The sequence below is a fragment of the Benincasa hispida genome, chromosome 2 (assembly GCF_027475165.1).
Source record: "Benincasa hispida cultivar pf3 chromosome 2, pf3_genome.v1.1, whole genome shotgun sequence".
NCBI classification, from domain to species: Eukaryota; Viridiplantae; Streptophyta; class Magnoliopsida; order Cucurbitales; family Cucurbitaceae; genus Benincasa; species Benincasa hispida.
Window position 1 is genome coordinate 9,644,580 of NC_143479.1, and position 22,487 is coordinate 9,667,066.

General features: G+C 35.2%; 3 protein-coding genes across 4 annotated transcripts; 2 read left to right on the forward strand and 1 right to left on the reverse strand.

The window, feature by feature from the left end:
- Nucleotides 1–1,537: 1,537 nt before the first annotated feature.
- LOC120071955 (uncharacterized) lies at nucleotides 1,538–2,005 on the forward strand. The gene has a single exon (XM_039024389.1). The coding sequence runs from the start codon at nucleotides 1,538–1,540 to the stop codon at nucleotides 2,003–2,005; it is 468 nt and encodes a 155-aa protein (XP_038880317.1).
- Nucleotides 2,006–9,494: 7,489 nt separating this feature from the next.
- DXR (1-deoxy-D-xylulose 5-phosphate reductoisomerase) lies at nucleotides 9,495–14,078 on the forward strand. Its single transcript, XM_039024602.2, has 12 exons — nucleotides 9,495–9,890; nucleotides 10,496–10,671; nucleotides 10,870–10,956; nucleotides 11,271–11,396; nucleotides 11,485–11,547; nucleotides 11,816–11,965; nucleotides 12,151–12,218; nucleotides 12,579–12,690; nucleotides 12,790–12,894; nucleotides 12,992–13,113; nucleotides 13,268–13,414; nucleotides 13,527–14,078. The coding sequence occupies exons 1-12, from the start codon at nucleotides 9,803–9,805 to the stop codon at nucleotides 13,693–13,695; spliced, it is 1,413 nt and encodes a 470-aa protein (XP_038880530.1). The 5' UTR covers nucleotides 9,495–9,802; the 3' UTR covers nucleotides 13,696–14,078.
- Nucleotides 14,079–18,060: 3,982 nt separating this feature from the next.
- On the reverse strand, nucleotides 18,061–22,062 carry LOC120070794 (uncharacterized). Of its 2 annotated transcripts, none has more exons than XM_090311387.1 (3): nucleotides 20,521–22,062; nucleotides 19,904–19,961; nucleotides 18,061–18,494 (listed from the first exon to the last, which is right to left on the reverse strand). In XM_090311387.1, exon 1 carries the CDS (start codon nucleotides 21,557–21,559, stop codon nucleotides 20,630–20,632), a length of 930 nt encoding a protein of 309 aa, XP_090167513.1. In that variant the 5' UTR covers nucleotides 21,560–22,062; the 3' UTR covers nucleotides 18,061–18,494; nucleotides 19,904–19,961; nucleotides 20,521–20,629. The 2 variants fall into 2 exon arrangements, with proteins under 2 accessions (XP_090167513.1, XP_038878608.1); XM_039022680.2 differs by having other exon boundaries at nucleotides 18,061–18,499.
- Nucleotides 22,063–22,487: the final 425 nt, after the last annotated feature.

A 22,487-nucleotide genomic window follows, 5' to 3' on the forward strand; every position in this document is an offset into this window, starting at 1 on the left:
CTTTTGGGTTAAGGGTACCTATAAGAAAATTATGTTACTAATTTGGGACTAAAATCATGTTCAGATTGACGTTTTAATATGAGTTCTAAAATCTGCTAAGAGGAAATTTTGGAGTCGAAATTTTGCAAGTTTCGTTTGAGGGACTTAATTCAAGGTCTATTTTGTTGAAGAGCATTAGCTTGGATTAATATCTGAACTTGACTTCGAGGTAAGTAATCCTATCACTAGAACTGCCCATGGGCCAGGCTCTAGTTGTATGCTAGCATGATAAGTGTATGTTATGGTAAATGTTAGCATGTTGATTGACAGTATAACTTGAATCCAAGTATGTTCTAGCACAAATTCTGATTTTTTTACATACACACCTAAGTGCTTGATCGTTAGTATGTGATAGTATGTGTTTTCATATTTCGATGTCTGATCTGTTGGCGTTGAGTCATACTTGTATGTTGTGGATTTATGATATAAGTTATACATGGATGATGTATAATATGTTGTTAAGAATTATAGGTATGTGATGCAGCCATGGTATTAAGGATTTTTATGTATGCTTTAGAACCGTACAATGTTGAATCTTAGCACGTTAAGACTGTGTGAATATCCTCATTGATTAGTTAGATGCTCACCAGTTTGTGTTTCCTTTGGGATTCATCAGTTTGTGTTTCCTTCGGGATCCACCAGTTTGTGTTTCCTTCGGGATCCACCATTTTGTGTTTCCTTCGGGAATCCACCAGTTTTGTGTTTCCTTCGGGAATCCACTAGTTTTGTGGGCATACTTAACTACAATAGGATAAGACTCAGTCTCTAATATGTTACATGTATTTATGTGCCATATGTGGGTATCTAGAGGACATAGATGCCTAGCCTGACCCCACGGGTGGGGTTACTTACTGAGTATTTTATACTCATTCTTTCTTATGTTGATGTTTCAGGTAAGGGTAGAGATGCATCGGCGATGGCGCAGCGAAATTCATGATCGAGCCACTGGAACTAGTTCTTTTTACGCTTCCGCATCATGAGATTTAGAGTTTTTTTTCATATTTCCCTTAATGTTTAGTTTTGATGTTTGAAACTTATTATTAAGAATTGTTTTTCATATGTATTTATTAACCTTTATGATTTATGGGTACCCTATTATTGTTTTTAACAATTGCATTTAATAAGTGTCTTTTGAACTTCTCTTGTTTTTAATTAGCATTTATTTCAAATGACTGAGCGTCGTTTTAAATTCTTTGCATACATTTATTTTAGTAATGGCCTTACCTAGGTCCTAGGGGGTTGGGTCGTTACAATTAAACCAAGAAGCGGGCCTCGAGCTTTGACTGTACCCCTACCAGGATTGTCGTCCTCATAAATCCCAGTAGAATATATGACTATGGCTGCGACTATTGGGAACGTCGTCACGCAGGCCGTGGTGGGACAGCTAAGGGGCATGGTGGCCGAATAGATCGCCCAACACGTACAATCACAGCAGGCGCCATCCTCGTCGGCCCCGTTACCACCAGTTCAGAATCAGGATAGAGCCACAAGTTGGACCATGGCAGGCCCTTCGTTGGAAGCTGGATACCTGCGAGATTTCAAGAAATACGATTCTCCTACGTTTAACGAATCCTTAAAAGACCCCACAAATGCAGAATTGTGGTTGTTCATTGTTGAGGGGATCTTCCAGTACATGAGGTGTCCAGAGGAGCAGAAGCTGCAGTGTGTCGCTTTCGTCCTCATCGACAATGCCAAGCGTTGGTGGCGCTCGACTGAGAGAATGATAGAAGACGGTGGAGGCCAAGCCACGTGGGATCAGTTTAATGAGCGGTTTTATGAGAAGTACTTCTTTGCTCATGTGAGGTACAACAAGCAGGCTGAGTTCATGAAGTTGAAGCAGGGAACCATGACAGTGAAAGAGTATGAAGAGGAGTTTGATAAATTGTCTTGTTTTGCCCCTGACTTGGTGTCTACCGAAGCAAAGAGGGTTGAGAGGTTTGTACAAGGACTCCGAGATGGGGTGTGAGGCATCATGCAAGTCCTGGAGCCTCCCACCTACGTCGCAGCCTTCCGAGCGGTAGAACGCGTGGATTGTCCTTCAGGGATAGAGTTTATGAAGTCCTTGATGGAGGAATCGGTCTTCAAGAGGAAGGTTGAGCAGAAAGCTTCGGGACCTCCGCAGAAGGTCCAGAGTACAAGCAGGCCAGTAGGGCATGCTCAATGTCAGGTTACGACTTCAGGAGGAGTTTGGAGGGAAAGGCCGATATACAAGTCGTGTGGAAAGCGTCATGGGGGACGCTGTCTGATTGACACAAGGATATGCTTCAGATGTAAGCAGTAGGTAGGCCCAGCCGCGTCGAGCTACTCGTCCACGCGAGTCCCAGCCACGTCGAGCTTCTCTTCCGCGCTGCTGTTCGTCCGCCGCACGTCGATAGTCGAAGCCCAATGCGCGTCAGAGCTCCCCTCATTCATTTTGCACACCAGAACAGTGTCGGTTGTTGCCAATTCGCGGTTGGTTTCGCTTGATCCTACTGCTCAGGGTAAGTTTCGGTCCCCTTTTGGCAGCTCACTGTCTTTTGGGGTTCTTGGGCCTAATTTGTTATTGGTTTCAGGAACATGTGTCGGCGAAGGGAGTTCTCGAGCGGAGTAAGGTCTTGTTTTGGGACAGTGCATTATCCTGAGGTTACTGCTGGTTGCCCTAGGATGTTGTTAGGCTTGCTGTGAAATATTTTTATTTCATATGTAGAACTGTGATGAAATCTGCTATGGGTTTTGTGTTGAATTCGATGTGTTGAATTTGGAGTATTCTTGCTGTGATGAATTTGGACATAAGGATTAAAGGATACTGTGATAAGGTTGAAGCACAGATATAATGTGTTAATGCCTAATGTTGAGTACTGATGTATGAGTTATATAATGTGTTAAGGCCTAATGTTGAGTAGTGATATATGGGTTATATAATGTGTTAAGACCTGATGTTGAGTACTGATGTATGAGTTATGAGTATGAGTTATGGGTAAGTATTGATGTATGAGTTATGAGTAGACTGTGAAGCAGTTGATTGAAGTATGGGGAATGGTGTTAAAGTTTAATGTTGAGTCATGGCCTTGATTGCATGCTTATGTTTAATTATGTACTGGATGTTTATAAGCTTATGTCCAGATGAGATTTTAGTGACTGTTAGTGTACCATTGGGCCATGCACATCGTATGTGTGAGCCTTCGGGCCACACCCTATGTTTATGTATGGTGTCCTTTTTGGGATCACCACTTGTAATTATGCTGTGACCTTTGAGTTACTACTTATGAAAGCGTGCCTTCGGGTTTGCCACTTATGCCTACGCCTATGCCTATGTTTATGATGATTCCTTTGTGTATTTTTGGTCCAATGGATAAACTAATAAGTCACTGAGTGGGCCCAGTAGTGGGCCACTTACTGAGTATATTTTTATACTCACCCTTTTCTCTCCCTATTTTTTAGGTAAAAGTAATGACAGACTTGCGCATGACAAGAGAGATCTGTGACCTGGCCATTAGGACGTTTCACTGCTTCCGCATATAGTATTATGTTTTGAATTCTGGTTTAGGAGTTAGGCATCTTTCACTTTTATACAAAATATATCAATCTTATTATTTGACTATTTAATTTCAAACAATTGTTTTAGTAGAAGTTAGGGGTACCCCGCCTAGTAAATTATTTTATTTATTTTTCTTTAGCTTTATTCATTATTATTTAATTATGTTTTCCCATCGTTGCTCGTTTGAGCATTATTAAATAAAATCTTGGCTCTTTAATTTGATGATTTAAAAGACATTGTACAATTGAGTCTATGCATGCATGAAGTAGCGTCCTAGAATGTTGTAGGAAACTAGGGTCGTTACAGCTTCTTTCTTGGACTTTGTTTGTCGCCTTGATGAATCTCATCATCTTGGTCTTACTTTAGTTCAATAACACATACTAGTTTCTCTTGGACTTGCTTCCCCTTACGGTTTGATCATCTTCTATTTTTTAAGTTCTTCCCTTGGTGCCCCTTTGTTTTTCGGTTGTCCTCAATTTTTGCTAAGGTAGGGTCGGTCATTTTAGTTTGTTAAATTTGAAAGGTCTCCTTTGTCTTTCTTTCCTTAGTCCTTCTTCAGTATTTCTACTTCAACCATGAGCATGGCTAAATGTATCATCTATTTGATGGAATTCGCATACTTCGTGAAGAATTAGCCCAGGCTTAATCTAAATTACTCGCCTCAACCATCTTTTCTATGACTCTCAGGAAGACCTTCAATCTTCCAAAGCCAACATATCAACTCTTTAGACTAAACTTAAGAGAGTTGAATCTCTTCTTTCTAACACTGCGTATCTTGAACAAAAATTTATGAAAACTGAAACCTGTACCAAAATCAGGATTCTGACTCAGGATTTTAAGACCCTGCACAAAGATCCTTTATTCTTTTCACTCCCTTAATAATAATGTTGATGCTAATGCTTGGGGCTCTTCTTAACTGTTATGTTGTTCTATTTGCTGGTTTTATCTTTGTTTCGTATTTGTTATTTCTTTGGATGTTTAGTTTCTCATTCTTTGTACTTGTTGTATGCCTTTATCAATGAATGAATGGATCTTTATTTCATTGCTTGATTGGGTCGACCTTAACTTACCTTTTGTTTGGTCGGTCTCGGCTTCCTTTTAACTTAGGTCAACCTCAACCTCCTTTTTGTTTGGATCGGTCTCAACTTCTCTATTCATACGGTCGGCCTCGACCTCCCATTGACTTGGGTCGACCTCGGCTTCCCTATTCACAGAATCACCCTTGGCCTTCTATTTTGCACAGCTCTAAGTCAAAACTTCATCAATTGATAGAATTTTAAGATGATACGGTTGCATATTTGTTAGGCATCAACTTTATTCGAATATATTCCTATCATTAGTGAAACATAGATTTCTTCAAAAATGTCCATAAAAAATGCTAAATGTTGTTGACATCTTTATTTTATCAAGATAATCTTCAATCCACATTGTTCTCATATTAAACCATATGGAGTAAAAATTTCCTGGTTTAAAAAGCTAGAGAATTCCATCATTCTGGAACCTTTTGCCTCTTTTGCTTTTTTTCCTAGGGTGTGGTTCAGTAGGTGCACCAATGTATCTCAACTAGGTTGACATACTCATAGCACCTTCATCATATCCCACTCCCAAACATTTATCAATATAGCAAAAAGAACAAAGGGGAAGATGAACTATTTCCCTTTTTTTTTTCTTATGGTGTGGATCAGCAAGTGCACCGTTGTATCCCAATTAGTTTGACACATATTTAGCACTCTCATTATATCTCACTCATAATCACTCCCATTGAGTTCTCATAACTAACTCCACCACATGAAATTGTATCTTGCTCATGTCTTTTTTTGTACTTGTCATCGCCATTGTTGTTTGGAGTCACTGCCATGTGTAAATGTATGCCATTATTTGGAGTCACTTCATGTTAGTTAGATAACCTAATAGGTCAAGATGAGCGTCTAATTTTATGCTTGGTAAGGGTCAACCCCAGTTTTGGCCGAGGCTGAATGTCTTCTTTTGAGAATACTCTAAACCTAAGATGATCTCTTGGGTCGGGGTATGCGTAAAACTTAAACCATTAAGCATTTGGTAAGGGTCGACCTTGCCCTCAGTTGAACGTCTTCCTTTTACTATATCCCAATGCTAAAATGATCCCTTAGGTTAGGGTATGCATAAAACTTGCCCCATTAGGCATTTGGCAAGGGTCGACCTCGACCGAGTGTCTTTTTTTGGCAATACTCCGAGCCTAAGATGATCTCTTGGACCGAGATTTGTGTAAAACTTGCACTTGTTAGGCATTTGGTAAGGGTTGGTCTCAGTCTCAACTGAGGTCGAGCATGCTGGCTTGGGCTGGGCTTAAGCCAACCTTCTTTTCCTAAGTCCACTTTTGTTCTTAGTTGCTACTTTCAGCTCGTGTCATGCTTCTTTTTGACTTTGTCCTTTCTATTTGTGCTAGATGTTAATTACATCATTTGGCCCAAAATCACTTATAACAATCTTTGGATCTCGAGGTTTGGCTATTTTGTATTTATCAATTAACATTATAGACCCCACTTGGGTATATTGTTTCTTGTGCTGCTTCGTGATCATGTTGATTAATTTGGCCTCGATCTCAACAAGTTAGCCTCGGTATCGACCTCAACCTCAACCTTGGATACTTAGGGTTCTTACAACCTCCTAGAAGTTAGGATTTGGTGATCTCTAGCCTTATGTGCTTGAGGTCGGCCTCGGTCTCAATCTCTGTCATCTTTTATAGTGCGCGGTGTGTTTGGATGGTGAAGATATTGTTCCTTGATGTGCTTAGGGTTGGCCTCGGTCATCCCCCTGTGAAATTTTGATCATAACTTCACGCTTCATTAATAATTTTGAGCCTCAACCTCATACTTGATTCTTTGCCTCAATTTGGTCTCATCGGCCTCGGCATTGGTCGCCTCAACCTATATTCCTTTCAACTTGGTCTCCTTGGCATTAGTTTGATATCCTTTGTCTCGACACTATTAACCTTGGCCTCGGCCACAACCTTGGCTTTGGCTATTTGGTCTCATTATTGGTTGCTTCAGTCTCGACATTGGTTGTCTTAATTTGTGCCTTAGTAGTCTCAGCCTTGGTCCAATCTAAGTTGTTTTAAATTCGACCTTGGCTCTTCAACATGTTGGTTTCTTTTGATTTTGGTCATGAGGATCTGCTTCACCCATGACTTTCATCTTCAAAATTTCTTTTTTATCATGATTTATGGGAAGTAAGCCATCATAACCTTTATTTCTTTTAAAGTTACAAAATTTCTTAATTTTTTATTAGTAGATCACTCTCGTCTCTACAAACGAAAGAAAAACGTATCTGACCTCCACGTGACAACAACGGTAAATTTATAATTTATGGAAGAGAGGACTTGCAAAAAAAAAAAAAAAAAAAAAAAAGCTATGATGCCTTAGTCAATAATAGAGTTATAAAATAAAGAATAAGTAAGAATTTTAAGTTATCTCATATGAAGTTATAATGATGTATTTACAGGCTTCAATCCTTCTCCTATTCCTTATCTGATCAGGGTTTATGATTAGGCAGGTTGCTTATGGACTCTCTTGGGCTGAGGCCCACTAGCCCAACATCCTTGCCAGGCTCTAGTGTTTCATCCCTTTTAGGCGTAGCTTATGCTGGGTCTTTGGCCTTTGGGCTCACATACAAGGCTTAGCCTTGGCAACGACCGAGGCCGACCAGACCCAGCTTTTCTTCGACCCACACTTTCATTCTTTTCATGCTCTCCTTTGACTGCATACCCTTGATTCCAAAATCCATCCATAACATTTGTTATAAGTTTAAATTTGATCAATACAATTGTTATTTGTCTAATAAATCACGTAGACTAGTGAATACATGTCAATTACCGTCAAGGATTATAAATATTTATTGATACATTTATATATCCATAAATTATAGTTTTTGACTATTAAGAATTAACTAACATCTTCAATATCTTTTATAATTACAAATAAAACAAGATTATCCTATATTAATCTCAATTTGAATGTGAATACTAATATTATGATCAATAACTTTGTCTGAAAGTAAAAATAAATTAATTATAATTTAACTAATTTATTTTTATAAATTTCTTTATTTACAATAATACTCATCAATATCGATATTTTTTTACAATAATACTCATCAATATCGATATTTTATCGATATATTCGTAAAATTGAAATTATGATATCATATATTAATCATTGCTTATTGTAGAGCTTGCTCATATTGGTTATCTAATGAAGTTATTGCATTAGTTTATGAGTGAAGGTATCAAATAGGTTATCGAACTTTACAAAGTTTCTATTAGGTCCATGAACTTTTAATTCAAGAAATTCATGAAAGTTTAAAAGATATCAAATAAATAAGTTCTAATACTTTCAATTTTATGTCTCAAAGGTCCCTTACGACTCCGTCTCGATATCAAGATCTCCCCTTTCCTTTGACCAATGGGTCCTCGAATCAATATGTCCTCCCTTTCTATTTCATGGTAAGCACTTTCTTTTCATTCATTGATTGATTCAAAGTTGCCTGATCCCGAGCAAGGGTCTAATTCACGTACGTAAAGGGAAGGGTGAGGTAGGTCTTACAGCTGAGATATTCAATAGTCTATAAAATTCACAGACCTATTGTACGCAAAATTAATGATCTAAGTACATAATTTAATTTTATGGATAATAAATTTGTTGATTTTAAAATGTTGAATATGTTAGAGATCTACCACAATACGGACTAAAATTATAATTTAATTCTAATTTAATATAGAAAAATATATATTAATAATCAAAGTAAACCTAACTCAAAACAAATTAAATGAAACTAGAGGGACCCACGGATAGGATACAAGAACAATACAGAAAGAAACTTAGAAAAGTAAGAGGCACACTCTCACATGAGAATGAAAAACATCATTTTCCATCTCCCTCGTGTTTCTAACCAAACAAGAATAGTAGCTTTTATTAATGTTTTAAATCTTATCCTTGAGAAATAATAATTAAAAAAAAGTTTCAATTTGTTCGGGGTGGGAGCTCACAAATTTTCATTAAAAACGAAAATTCGAAACACAGATCTATTATTATTCATGAACATATAGTTATTATATTACATTAGAAATAAAAGATTTGAATCTCGACTCTATTTATTATATTGTAGTATAAAAAAAGATAGCAAGCCTAATTAAGTAAGTTAATTAACTTTTTTTTAATCATAAAAAGCTCAACACAAATCTTCAATCCAAATATGGAGAGTTACATATATACAATTTTTCCCCCAAAAAGGATCACTAGAAAAAGCAAGAGAAAAACAGCCAGACCAAAGATGGTGACATAAATATTATATAAAATTGAATATACTTACAACATAGTTAAATAAATAAGACATTAATTACCATTTTAAATATTTGTCGAATCATGATAATAATTAAATATTTTTTAATTAATGAGAAATTATCTTTTTGGTCTCGTCTAATTTTCATATGGTCGATACATTTCAAAATGGTATATCTTCCGTATTTAAGTTTTGAGTTTAATTTCAATTTAATCTATAAATTTCAGAATGTTACTATTTTACCTTTGAAATTTGAGTTTTGTTTTAATTTGGTCAATTTGTTTCAATATTTTATACTTTTAACTTCAGTTTTTTTAATTAAACATTTACTTCAATCCGACTTTAATATTTATTAATTAATTTAAAATATTATTAAATAAAAAAATATTTTTTATAATATGTAGAGGGGAAGATCAAACTTTAAGGCTTAAAGTTGACCATATAAATTGATGTCAGTAAAAATATTATCATTCCAATGAAATTAATTTTAATAATGATGAAAAATAGTAAAACAAAATAAATGCTCAATCAAAACTAAATAAAAAAATGAGGACGAAAAAGTAATTTTTCATTAATTAATGAAGTGGGAGAAAGTAAAAGGGAGTTGAATTTATGGAGGAAAGGAGGGAATAATACAACGAAAAAATTGCAAGTGCTGAGCGTTGATTCCATTTTGGTCATATTCTAATTTCTTCTCTTCTAAATTTTAATTAACAAAATAAAATAAATTAGAAAATAAAAACCAAAAACAAAACAAGCTTTTGCCGTCTCCTCCACCACACATAATCCGGCACGATCCTCAAAGCTTCAACAGAAACTTTGTCACTTTCTTCAATTGGCACAATTCTTCTTCTTCTTCTTCTTCTTCTTCTGTAAACAACAGCTCTTCGCCAGATCTTCCTTCCATTTCCTCTTCAATTTTCAGTTCTAATGGCGTTGAATGTTCTTGCTCCGCCTGAAATCAAGGCACTTTCCTTCCTGGACTCCTCCAGGTCAAGACACCTCACCAAGCTTCAAGGTTTGTTCACTCTCCGTCTTTCTTCTCTTTTTCTTGCTTCATGATTTTCTGGTTTGCTGTTGCTGAGCAGAACAAATTGAGGAAACAGATAGATGATTGCTTTTTTCTTCCTTTTGAGAATCAGTTTCTTTTACTGGAGTCCTGGACTGGTTAGCTGCGGCATTGCCACCTACCAACACATCGCCAGTAGTTTATTCTTGATTTTTAACTCTTCGCTGCCTAACAACCGGGAACGTTTTCGCTTTTGGTTTAACTATTTGGATTTTTTTTATGTACTTTAGAATTTTGATTATCTGAGTCTTTTCCCCTAAAATTTGACTGATTCATCAGAATACTCTTGAAATTTGTGAATAAGAAATTGTGCTTGAGTTTGGCTCATTCTTTAGGATTAGAATATGTTCGGAGTATGACGCAATCGTTTATTATTTTAGTTCTTTTATTGTCTTGTGAAAAGATTCAGGAGTGGTTAAATAAATCTGAACCTGGAGAAGGGGCTCTTAGGGCCGTAGATCTCTAGTTTGATTCCAACACCTTTAAATATGCTGATGGACTATTGTTTTATTCACTTTAAACAGCGTTTGAATGTGACGCTTTTTTATTCTCAGGTGCATCATCCATTAAGGACTGCAGAACCATAGTTCATAAAAGAATTCACTGTTCTTCACAGCCTCCTCCTCCTCCAGCTTGGCCTGGACGAGCAGTTACGGAGCCGGGATATAAGAAATGGGAAGGCCAGAAGCCTATCTCCATAGTAGGATCCACTGGTTCCATTGGAACTCAAGTATGTGAGATTTGACATCTGCTAGAGCAAGACAAAACTCTTTTCTTCTGTCCACAATTAATATTTTTTGTCTCAAGAGAAGAGAAGACATGTCTCTTTCAGGAAAAAGATTGAAAGAATCAACAATTTTTTTTTTTTTTTTCCAAATTACTTGTTAGTCCCTCAACAGTTTCTTACTTACAATTTGTGGTTCTACAGACACTGGATATTGTGGCAGAGAACCCTGAGAAATTTAGAGTTGTGGCACTTGCAGCTGGCTCTAATGTAACTCTCCTTGCGGATCAGGTATTCGTATGTGGTGTGATATTGTGTGGAATTATTTGTTTCAGCTTGGTGAATACATGTCTTGAATATGAAACCACCATCTAACTACTATACAGTGATGATTTTGTTAATAGAATCTAAACAAAATATCTATATACCCAACCATAGCAATACGGCGTAGTTTAAAGTAGATCACTTATTATATGGATGATTTGGTTCTTTATCTCTGATGGGAAAGGATGAAAAGGACCATCCAAGCCAAGAACTTAATTTATTTAGCCTCATACTTGAAGGCTGAAGTTCTTTGCTAACTAATATGATCTTCTATGGCTCAGGTGAAAACATTTAAACCCCAGTTAGTTGCTGTAAGAAATGAGTCCTTAGTTGATGAGCTCAAAGAGGCTTTGGCTGATCTTGACGAGAAGCCTGAGATTATCCCTGGCGAGCAGGGAGTAATTGAGGTATTCTACCCTGTCTAGTCTTTGTTAAAAGACTAACTGATGAAAGCCATTTACATCCTTTAAACCACGTTTTTAAAAAAACATTCAGGTCGCAAGGCACCCAGACGCAGTCACTGTTGTTACAGGAATAGTAGGTTGTGCTGGACTAAAGGTACTCCGACTTTTTAATTGTCTAAGGAATATAGTTATACCTACACACGTGTTTCTCACAAGAACATTCCACCTGAAATTCCTAAATCTCAGTAGGAATAACAGTTGTTCTTTTGGGATCATCACTTCAGGAGATTAGATACCTGATATCATAATTGTATGTTTAGCACAATGAGAATGCTGCCTGGTTGTCAGCACCTCATTTTGTTAGCTGAAAACTTATAGATGAACAACAGTGCCTAGAAGCTGAACTTAGTGTCTTTCTTTAGCCTACTGTTGCTGCAATTGAAGCTGGGAAAGACATAGCCTTGGCGAATAAAGAGACTTTGATTGCTGGTGGTCCCTTTGTTCTTCCCCTTGCCCACAAGCACAATGTCAAGATCCTTCCCGCTGATTCAGAACATTCAGCAATATTCCAGGTATGTAATGAATTCGTTGATGGGAACTTGTGTTGACAAAGTATTTTTGCTTCTATCAAGTATCAACTGATGTTGCTTACATAGTTAGAGGCTGGATATCCTATGTCAATTGATTAATCTGTTGCCCTATATGTATTCTGCCCTACAATTCTCCGGGAGGATCTTACGGATATGTCTATCTCCAGTGTCTTCAGGGATTGCCCGAGGGTGCACTTCGCCGTATTATTCTGACTGCATCTGGTGGGGCTTTCAGGTATTCATTTATATAAAAACTTTGGTATAAGTTACTGAGTTGAATAATTGAATATCTTATATCATACTCCTGCAGATCGTTGATCAAAAATGTTTTTTTTTTCCTGTTAATTTCTTGTGTTATTTTTTGAATGATTATTTCTTATACACAATTTCAGACATGCATTTTGTTTTCCCTCGAATATGTTACAGTATGAATTCATTATTTTTGTTTATAAATTACAAGCTTTGGAGAGATCAGTTGAAATTAGTTCGAAAAGTTCTTTTTACAGTTGTTCACACATATTTGTGTATATATATGTGTATGCATTCTCTAAATTGATGCTACAAATAGAGCATTTATTGAGGCTATTAATGACAGGGACTTACCAGTTGAAAAGTTGAAGGACGTCAAAGTTGCAGATGCTTTAAAGCATCCTAACTGGAGCATGGGAAAGAAGATCACTGTCGACTCTGCCACTCTTTTCAACAAGGTTTCGTTCATCTCGTTTGCAATTCAAGTTTCAAATAAAAAACACTCATATATCTGTTGTTAGGTTGCCTGTAACAAGATAGGTTTCACTTTTCGACAGGGTCTAGAAGTCATTGAAGCACACTATTTATTTGGAGCTGAATATGATAACATTGAAATTGTAATCCACCCGCAATCTATCATACATTCAATGGTAGAAACACAGGTCTGTACCATTCTGCAGTAATAATTAATTTCAATACGAAACAAATGTTAACACGTAGAGGGAGCTAAAAACTTGAGCATCTTCTCCCTGTCTCCAGGATTCATCTGTTTTAGCACAATTGGGCTGGCCTGATATGCGATTGCCCATCCTATACACCATAACATGGCCAGAGAGATTATACTGCTCTGAAGTAACTTGGCCTCGCCTTGATTTTTGCAAGTATGTTTTTCAATTACTCCATAAGTTATCGACTGTTGTCATCGTAAAGCTCTCGTTTTTAATGGATTGGGTCGTGTTACTTGAGCTTATCCTTGATGGTTATCTATGCCCCATTTGATATCTTTTTCACTCTGTTTCAAATGACATGATGCAGGCTAGGTTCACTCACATTCAAAACTCCAGACAATGTAAAATACCCATCCATGGATCTGGCATATGCTGCTGGACGAGCGGGTGGAACCATGACCGGAGTCTTGAGTGCAGCTAATGAGAAGGCGGTGGAAATGTTTATTGAAGAAAAGTATGTGTTTAACTCCATGCTTTATTGACATTACTACCCAACCTTAGGTCTAGAATATGAGGACTTCTTACTTAGAATTTTCAGAATAATACTTAGTTTCGCATGTTTTCAGGATCAGCTACTTGGATATTTTCAAGGTCGTGGAGCTAACATGTGACAAACATCGAGATGAATTGATCACGGCACCTTCCCTTGAGGAGATCGTACATTACGACCTATGGGCTAGGGATTACGCTGCAAGTTTGCAGTCATCCTCTACTTTTAGTCCTGTAGCTGCATAGCCGTCCGTATTGGCGCACAACAAGGTAACCTTGTACTGACGTTTTGATGAAAGCCTGGAAGTTTTGCTGTCTGATAAAATGGCCTGGCAGGAAGGTAGCTTAAGGGATCAGCTAGGAATTTAGCAGTAATAATAATGAAAAAAAAGGAGAAACCACATCACAAAACTATGAAATCAAGTGAGATGTTGAAGTTTATGGGGGAAATGGTAGTGAAATAAATTTATGGGATTTGTCAAGGCCATTTATTTCTCATTTTTAAGGTTAAAAGTCTGTTGTACAGAATACAGAGGATACAGATTGTTTGAGGAACAATTGAAAGCAACGGAGTTTATAAGGGTGAATTGGAAATGGAAGATGAATTCATTGTGAAATTCAGTCAAAAAGTAAACTACACGATTTGTTGTGTTTTGACATAATATTTAAAGTTAAATTGAGATGAAAATTAAGTTCCATTTTGTTTATTTTACATATTTTAAAGGGTCCTTTTTAAATAAAAAAAAATGAATTAAAATGTTTACAAATATAGCAAAATTTCATTGTTTATTTGCAATAAACCTACTATTTGTATCTATCAGTGTCATGATAGACAATATTTTCAGCAGTTTTGACACTTAAAATAATTTTCCTATTTTATAAATCCATAATGCGTGTATGACAAATGACCAACTTAGTATCCACTGCAAGTTTACAAATCCTCAAAATATTAAATGGTAAAACCTAGTGTAGAGGCAACGCAGTGAATAATCCTTCCTAATAACAAATTCTAATGTGAGATCCACGTTGAGTTGGAATCACTTTGGTTTAATCATCCATCTCTATTGTCTAGAATTTTAAAAAAAGTGCTAAAGTTTGTATGACTTGATAAAGTGATTAATATTTTCTTTTTCTTTGAGTTTTAATCACCCATTTCTATTATTTATATAATGAGTACGTCTCTCAAGGTTGTGCTTTGGAAAATCTCTTCTAGACACTAAATGGCACCATACAGATTTGAAATAGCAATTTCCTTTATAACTTTCAAAAAGGTTCCCACAATTGGTCTTGTTTTTAATTTATTTTAGGAACCATTTGAATTCTTAGTCCAACCCTATAAATAAAAAAAAGTACTTATTTTAGGATTTTGAGAACATTTGTAAATATAAATGATAAAAACCCATACGTAGAGAAGTGTTTATAATTCTTTTTTATAATAAAAAAATCCAAAAGATCATAAAAAATATAAACCATACGATACAATTCCACTTCCAGTTGTATCCTAGTTGGAAAAGAAAAGGAAAAAGAACCTTGAAAACCATCGAATGGATTATGGTTGAACAGTAAAAAGAATATCAAAATATAGAAATATTTAAAAGACAGAGAGATTCAAAGAAAAGAAAACATTCTGTGGAATCTGGAAGCTATGACTAGTTTTATTTTCATGGAATTATGGTTGGTTAGCTGATATTTATGATATCTAACACTACCCACCAAAAAAAAAAGGTAAGAATTGCAACGAGGATCCTAAATCAAAATTCTTCCCTCCAAAAATAAAATAAATAAAAAATCTCATTTGCTTATTTTTCTTTCTTTTTGTGAAATATTCTAAAGCATGCCACCCAATCATTTCCTGAATTTCTTTTAATTTTCTTTTGCAAAATATATTATGAAGGGAATATTGTCCAAAAGTGCAAAAGTCGAACTTCGAAGCTTTTGGATAGATGATTGGAAATCTAGCCAGGAAAAAAGAAGGTTTTCACATCAACTTGAAATGGAATTTTCCACGACACCAAACAACTTCTTCTTATAGTTATAATTTTATTCTACTATGATATTAAGCAATTAACATTCTCAAAATATCTTAATAAGATTATATTATTGAGAGAAAATTAATCCTTGGTTAAAAAGTTGTTAGACAGAAGATGTGAATGAGTTAGGCAAAATTTGGATATGTTAGGGAAAAAAAGTACCAACCTCTCCAAGTGCTTGAAACTTTAGAAGCATATTTTCAATAATTTCTCCCTCAATTTCTAGTTCCTGTCATGTCTCTTTAATAAAGTTACTTTCAGAGTCTTTTGTTCCACTGCTATAAGTTCTTTGACTGTTATGAGACTTGGAAAACATTCCACAATTCCCAGTTAATTAATATTCAAAGTTATTCTTTCTCAAGGACAGCTGCTTTTCTAAAAGAAAATTGAATGGTCTGCCTTGTTCATGTGCTATGTCTCCGATATTATATAGATGGGTCTAATGTGTGGGCCAAAGTTCGCTACTAATCCACTTACACTTCTATGTTTACTAAAATCTCTTTTCCGTATGGAATTCATGGAGGGAAGTGTAAAGTTGTGAATTCCTAAGACCTGTAGTATAAAGAGCTAATAAGACACAATACTGATAATTTTTTAGTTGCACTAGAATCCACGAACTTCTTGGATCAAACAATGAGTGGAGTTCACTACTCTATTCACCATTTGATAACAATTTATTTTTTGTTTTCTATTTTTAAAATCTATCATCTTGTTTTTTTCTTAGTTTTTCAATTATAGTTTTCACATTTGTTAAAAAAACACTTGAATTTCTAGTCAAAATCTTAAAAACAAAACAAAAACAAATTTTTGAAAATGATTTTTTTAGTTTTCAAAACTATGCTTAGTTTTTTTGAAAACATTAGTAAAAAGTAGACAACAAAACCTATAAACTTAGGAGAGGAAGTAGTATTTATTAGTTTAATTTTTAAAAATTAAAAACCAAAAATAAAAAATGAAATATCGAAACTGAGATGATGGAGGACTAAAAGCAGTCTCATGTCTAAAGTGAACTTCCTAAAAAAGCTGTGAAATACTTTGAGGCTCCGGTGGACGACTGAATGAGAGAGCTTCTCACTTCTCAGCAATAGGAACTTGAAAAATGACAAAATTAAAGGACTAAGACCGAAGACCTGGATCATAAATCTAGATTACGTATGTACCTATTCACATGCTTCCTTCATACTTTTCATCATTTCATACAATAATTCAATGAATCCGAAACAGAGGACATCATTGTCCCCTCAAATGATGATAAGAGACAGGATGGTAAAGTTCTTTGCCCCACTAAGTAGTTTAGTTTAAAATTTTGCAAAAACATCAAAATGAGTCCAATAAAAAAAAAAATCATAAATTTTCAATTTTGTGTTTTATAGATCATTGGACTTTAAAAATGTCCAGGACCTCTAAACTTTTAATAGTAGGATCGAACAACTAAAATTGCTGGGGTATATGTTTAAAGCCTCGTAGTTTTATGTTAGTTGAATCAATGGTTGATTAATTTTATATTACTCATGCAATAATCCATTAACCTAACATCCAAGGTTATCTGATGTAACTTAAACATGTATGTAGAGACATACAAATGGATCATGTTTAATTGATAACTTAAATAGTCTGTAGTATATGGATAGGGTTGAATGTCTTATCTTAGTAACACTACTGATACGACCTGTTTTGTAGTTGTTACAATTGTGGTAAAGTACTACAAATGATCTGATCTGATCATTCTTGTGGAGACATATGAGTGAAGGTATTTTATACAAAAGAGTTTGTATAAAGACAGAACCACGAAATGTTAAGTCTCTCTTTATAACGTCGTTGCTAGAAAATACTTACATTTCACTAGGATGACCATATGTGACTTGACTTTAATCCTGAATGAGTTGTGAACTCCTACCTATAAGGGTAAGTGAGTGAGAGTGACTAGATTCGCCAACTCAATAAGCTTACCATATTGGGGATTTGTCTAATTGGAAAGCTGGGAACACAGTTATACAAGAAATTCACTTCTTCCCTATAGTTAGGGTAAAAAGATAAATTGTTGTTGATTCTGGGACTTAAACAATGAAGCGCCTCACCCACTCCTGGCTCGAGAGTGGTTCGATCATAATTGGACTATGATTAATTGTTCATTAGAGGAATCAACATAATTAAGGAGTTAGATGTACCTATAGGGGTAAAACGATAATTTGACCCAGTTGCACTTACAAACAATTTGTGAAGGATCAATGCACTATTGATTGGTTATATCTAAAGGACATAGAAATATATCTATAGTACGAAAAGTTCAACTGTCGGTCTTTAGTAGAGTGACCATCAGTTAATGAATGTTGATTAATTTGAGGAGGACTAATGAAAATTAAATTAATTTTGAAATAATTTGAATTGTTCAAATTAATTAAATGAAATTAATTGTATAAGATACAGTTAAAGAATATATATTGATACATTATGTAATATAATGTATGTTGATACATTTTTATAGAGAAATAAATATTTAAATATGATTCAAATATTAATTATATGAATATGATTCATATAAAAACTATATATTAAAATTTAATGTGAATATGATGAGAGATAAATATTTAAATATGATTTAAATATTAATTAATATAGAAATTATATGTTAAATGCCAATATGAGCGTAGTTCAACTGGCATAGTGATTATACTATCAACCTCATTTCATTAAAATTCAAACTCCCAACAAACTAAAAAAAAAAAAAAAAGGTAGAGAACCGTTCTCTCTCTGGCTTCTCTAGCTCTCTGGATTTTGCAGATAAGTTTACAGAGAAGTAATAATCTCTCAATTCTCTCCTCCTTCCCTTCTGCCAAACTTATGTGCAAGCCCACAACTCTATACAGGTTCCGTGCCTGAGAATAACGGGGAAGACCGCGTGGTGGTGTCCAATTGCGGTGTTCATGGGATTGGGAGAAGACGACGCGAATTGGAGAGGAACGCGAAGAATTGGTCTTCAATGAGTATGTGATATCCTAACCCTTATTCTTCTTCCTGAACTGCAAAAAACATGTTTAATTAGTTTTGTTTATCTTGTGTTTCCGTCCTCTAATTATTGTTCTATAAAATTGAAATTGGGACATGATTTCTTCCATTACGGGAAATTTCAATCCCTTCAAAAATGACTTTATTATAAAAACACATTGAAGTTGAGGGGGCCTAGGGTAAATTTGTCCCATCTAGATCCTAAAAATAATCTGACCTATTCATATAGATTGAACTTCCATAACTAATCAAAGAGTTCTGGAAGACTCCAAATCAGGACTATAGTGTACAGATAAACTGGGACAGGGAGATTTTGTTGGAAACTAAGAACAAAGTAATTGCTTTTGCATGGTCTAATATGAACAAACATGGAGGACAAGAAGTGAAAGAATATTTTGTACCTGAGCATATTATAGTTTACAAACTGAATATTGACAAGTTTTTTCTATTCTTTGTATGGAGACATGTCCCTACTGAAGTACATCCTGATTCCCTTCATCTTCATAAATAAAGAGACTATTTACTAACCATTCTTTACTCTCTTTTCTTTCCATTTGAATACACAGATTCTTTCAGTATAGTAAAAGCAAAATCTACAAGATTGCTACATCTAAATTGTAGCTTTATAGCTTTATTATACCTAAAGTGTAGTTTGATAGAACACTTTCACGTCCTTATTTTGTATGGACAAGATTTCTCTCGGAAAGAAAAGTATGGGCTGTTCGGGGACATCCTAAAATTATTGAACGTTCAGAGAATAATTTTTCATGGGGTTACAATATTTAAGAAGATACATGATCCAATTAAAAATGTTTTAAGAGTATACTATAACTGTCTAAATTGTCTAGTTCATAGGAGAGTGAGTCTTTTGTAATTTATCCTAAATTTTATGTTCTTTGCTAAGACTTTATATATTCATGTAAATTTGGATCTTTAATTAAAAAATCTGAATGGTAATTGATAACTTATTTATCACATTCACAAGAGAATGTATGGAACTTTTATGCCTCTTTAAAAAATGGAAAAGGAGTAAATCTGTACCACCAAATAGAGGTTCACAGACTCCTTGTGGGATGTGGGTTTTTTCGAGGTAAACGTGAAGGCAACGATTCTTTTTTAATTCAAGAACCTTAGAACTAGAGAAATTCAAATTTCTAACCTCTTGGTCGAGGATATACCCAACTAATTGAACTATATGCTCAAGTTGACCAATGATTTTCTTTTAGTTTAACTACCTAAATTTCTGACTTCTTGATTGAGGATATATACTTAATTAATTGAACTATGTACAAGTTGGCCCACATGTAACAGTTGTAACTCATAATCGATGAGTATATAAAAATACAAGAACTGACAATGACTTCTTGACTAGTGAAAGTGAAATTAAATTTAAAAGCAAAAGTCAGAAAGAAACTTACTTGGAAGATGGAAGAGCTTTATTCACCCCGGATAATGAGCATTTAGATTAAATACCAACTGCATCACATTTGGTAGGAAAGTTAGGTATAATTTAAATATCAACCAATCCAGATAACATATCCAATGAGACATGATTATTATGTAAATTCAATGGAAAAACAGATGCTTTATTTATCTTAACCATGTTTACTTATTATTAGTTGACCAAATTAAATATGTTAATAATTATTCTAATGCGATATTCCTAAAAATGAACCATTCTAATGTGGTGGGCTATACTTCAATATACGACCTGTGGTTCTTTACATAATTATAAAGTTGAATAAACATCATATCCCATTGAAATATTTGTTTGAACGCATTAACTTGTCGACTTCCAACAGATAAAAAGAAAAGGATGATAAGAAAAATGGATCAACCATTAACAACAGGAACAATTCATCATCAGAAACTAGAGAAAGATGAGAAGCATTCTGTAACATCTTCATTCGAAAGAACATTAGATACGATCAATCAACTTCTAGTTTGAGTAATACAGCACAACAAAAGGAAACAACATTTTCAATAAGAAAAAAGAATTGATGAAATATACAGAATTATAGACACGAGAACAAACCTAATTTAAACCTGATTGGAAACTATACTATTTCCAGTTTTTTTTTAATCAAAGTTATGCGCTCCAGCAATTCAACCACAAAGAAATATTCAGAAATTGGATGCAAATTCTAGATCGTTGCTTTCGCATCAGCCACACATCCCACCAGATGTTGTCTGTATGGCAAGTAGGTTCTTCTTTTTTCCGCTTCTTTCACCGTTCTGTTCCTCCCATACGGAGCGTTCTGTGCAGTGAAGGATGTGAAGAAACCAGAATTGGAATTAGTAGACGATGTTACGCTTACGCCTAAGCCAGATCTACAATCTTCCTTTCCTTTCGATACATTTCCAAGTTTATCGTCCTTCTTAATAGTCTTCCTCTTCATGAGTTCATCCTCTCCTTCACTTCTACTTCGACTGTTGTACAGAAGATCCCTAAATTTCCACCTGTTTGACGATCCTGTAGAATTTCTTTTATTACTCCTTCCAGGCGATGTTTTCTCAGTGCTTGGAGACCAAATGCAATATGTTTCCGATGGAACGCCTCCTAGATCGTCCGCTCCAGATGAGGAGAACGGCGTCGTTTTACGCTCCTCGTTCATCAATTTCCTCAACGGCAAACGACGCACAGCCGGCTTCTTCTTCACATTCTCTAATCCGCTGTCTACTCGAGAACCGTTGTCTAGCAGTAAGTCCATGTTGAATAGCGGATAAACCGGCTTGATCTGGCCATTGTAAAAAATTTCATGAGCAGAGCTCGTAGACACGTCTGGTTCTCTGAGGACAGCAAACTCGAATTCATCTTCATCGCCATTTTTACCACCGTCATTACTTCTAACTCCTTCCGCTGATTCCCTCGCACGGCCGCTGGACAAATTTTCTCGGAATCGGTAAACCGAACCTTCAGCCTCCCAGCCATAATTATCAGCATCTGCAAATGGTTCTTCTCCAACTTCCCGAACAACTCTGGCCGCAATTTCAGCAAGGCTACAACTACCTGAAGAATAGCTGCTAAAAGTCGGCGACAGCGAGAGGTGCGCCGGACCTTCCTCGGCCTCCATCGTATGAAAATTCACAGTTGCGATTCCCACAGCTTCAGAGAGAGAGAGGAAGAGAGAAACTAAGGTCTGCGAAAATGGCAGAAAGTTAGGGGGAAATGGGAGCTTCGGATTAAGCTTTATAGTTGTAACTGGAGACGGGAGAAGGCGCCACGGCGGTTGATTTAAAACAATGAAACGAACGGCCTCTGACACGCTTTAATTAATTGGCACAGAGATTGAAGGGTTTCTCTCTCTCTCTCTTTTTTTTTTTCTGAGGTAACACGTGTCAAGAATGCAAATTAAGACCGAGAGATGGTTCACACGTGCGAAGGAGATGGAGTCAATGCGCAGCGTCTGGTACTACCTTTGAAATTTGAACAAAATTGCGGGCTGTGAAGTGGACCGTGACGTTAGCATAATGGCCCACTGGGCTGGGCCCACTTTATTTTTTCCCCTTTTCCTTTTCCTTTTTCTCCTTTTTCTTTTTTTTTTTTTATTAGAATAATGTGAAATTACAAATTTGATACGGGGAAAAAAAGTTAATTTATACTTTATAATTTTAAATATTAAAATTTAGTTCTTATAGATCGATAAAACCTCATAAATGATCTCTATGGTTTGACAAGATTATTTATAAGAATTTTATCAAACCATATAGACTAAATTCAATTGTAAACACTAAATTTTAACTTTCCTATTCTATAGATACTAATTTTATAATTTGAACTTACGCATTTAATTATGAATTTGGAAGATTTATCTATTTGGTTTACTAAACTTTTAAAATTATAATTTAGTCATTGAACTTTTGAACACTTCAAAATTTCTAAGCCTATTAGACAGAAAATTAAAAGTTTAAAATTTTATTCAATATAATTTTGTTAAAGAGCATCAAATTCAAATTTAATCTAAATAGAGTAGTTAACTTTTTTTTTTTTTTTTAAATAAT

Bases quoted from the DNA above. Each gene is read 5' to 3' on its own strand.
- LOC120071955 (XM_039024389.1), top strand. From the start codon at position 1,538: ATGGCAGGCCCTTCGTTGGAAGCTGGATACCTGCGAGATTTCAAGAAA.
- DXR (XM_039024602.2), top strand. From the start codon at position 9,803: ATGGCGTTGAATGTTCTTGCTCCGCCTGAAATCAAGGCACTTTCCTTC. The intron at 12,895-12,991 runs GTCTGTACCATT...CCCTGTCTCCAG, and splicing joins ATTCAATGGTAGAAACACAG to GATTCATCTGTTTTAGCACA. The intron at 13,114-13,267 runs GTATGTTTTTCA...GACATGATGCAG, and splicing joins CCTCGCCTTGATTTTTGCAA to GCTAGGTTCACTCACATTCA.
- LOC120070794 (XM_090311387.1), bottom strand. From the start codon at position 21,559: ATGGAGGCCGAGGAAGGTCCGGCGCACCTCTCGCTGTCGCCGACTTTT.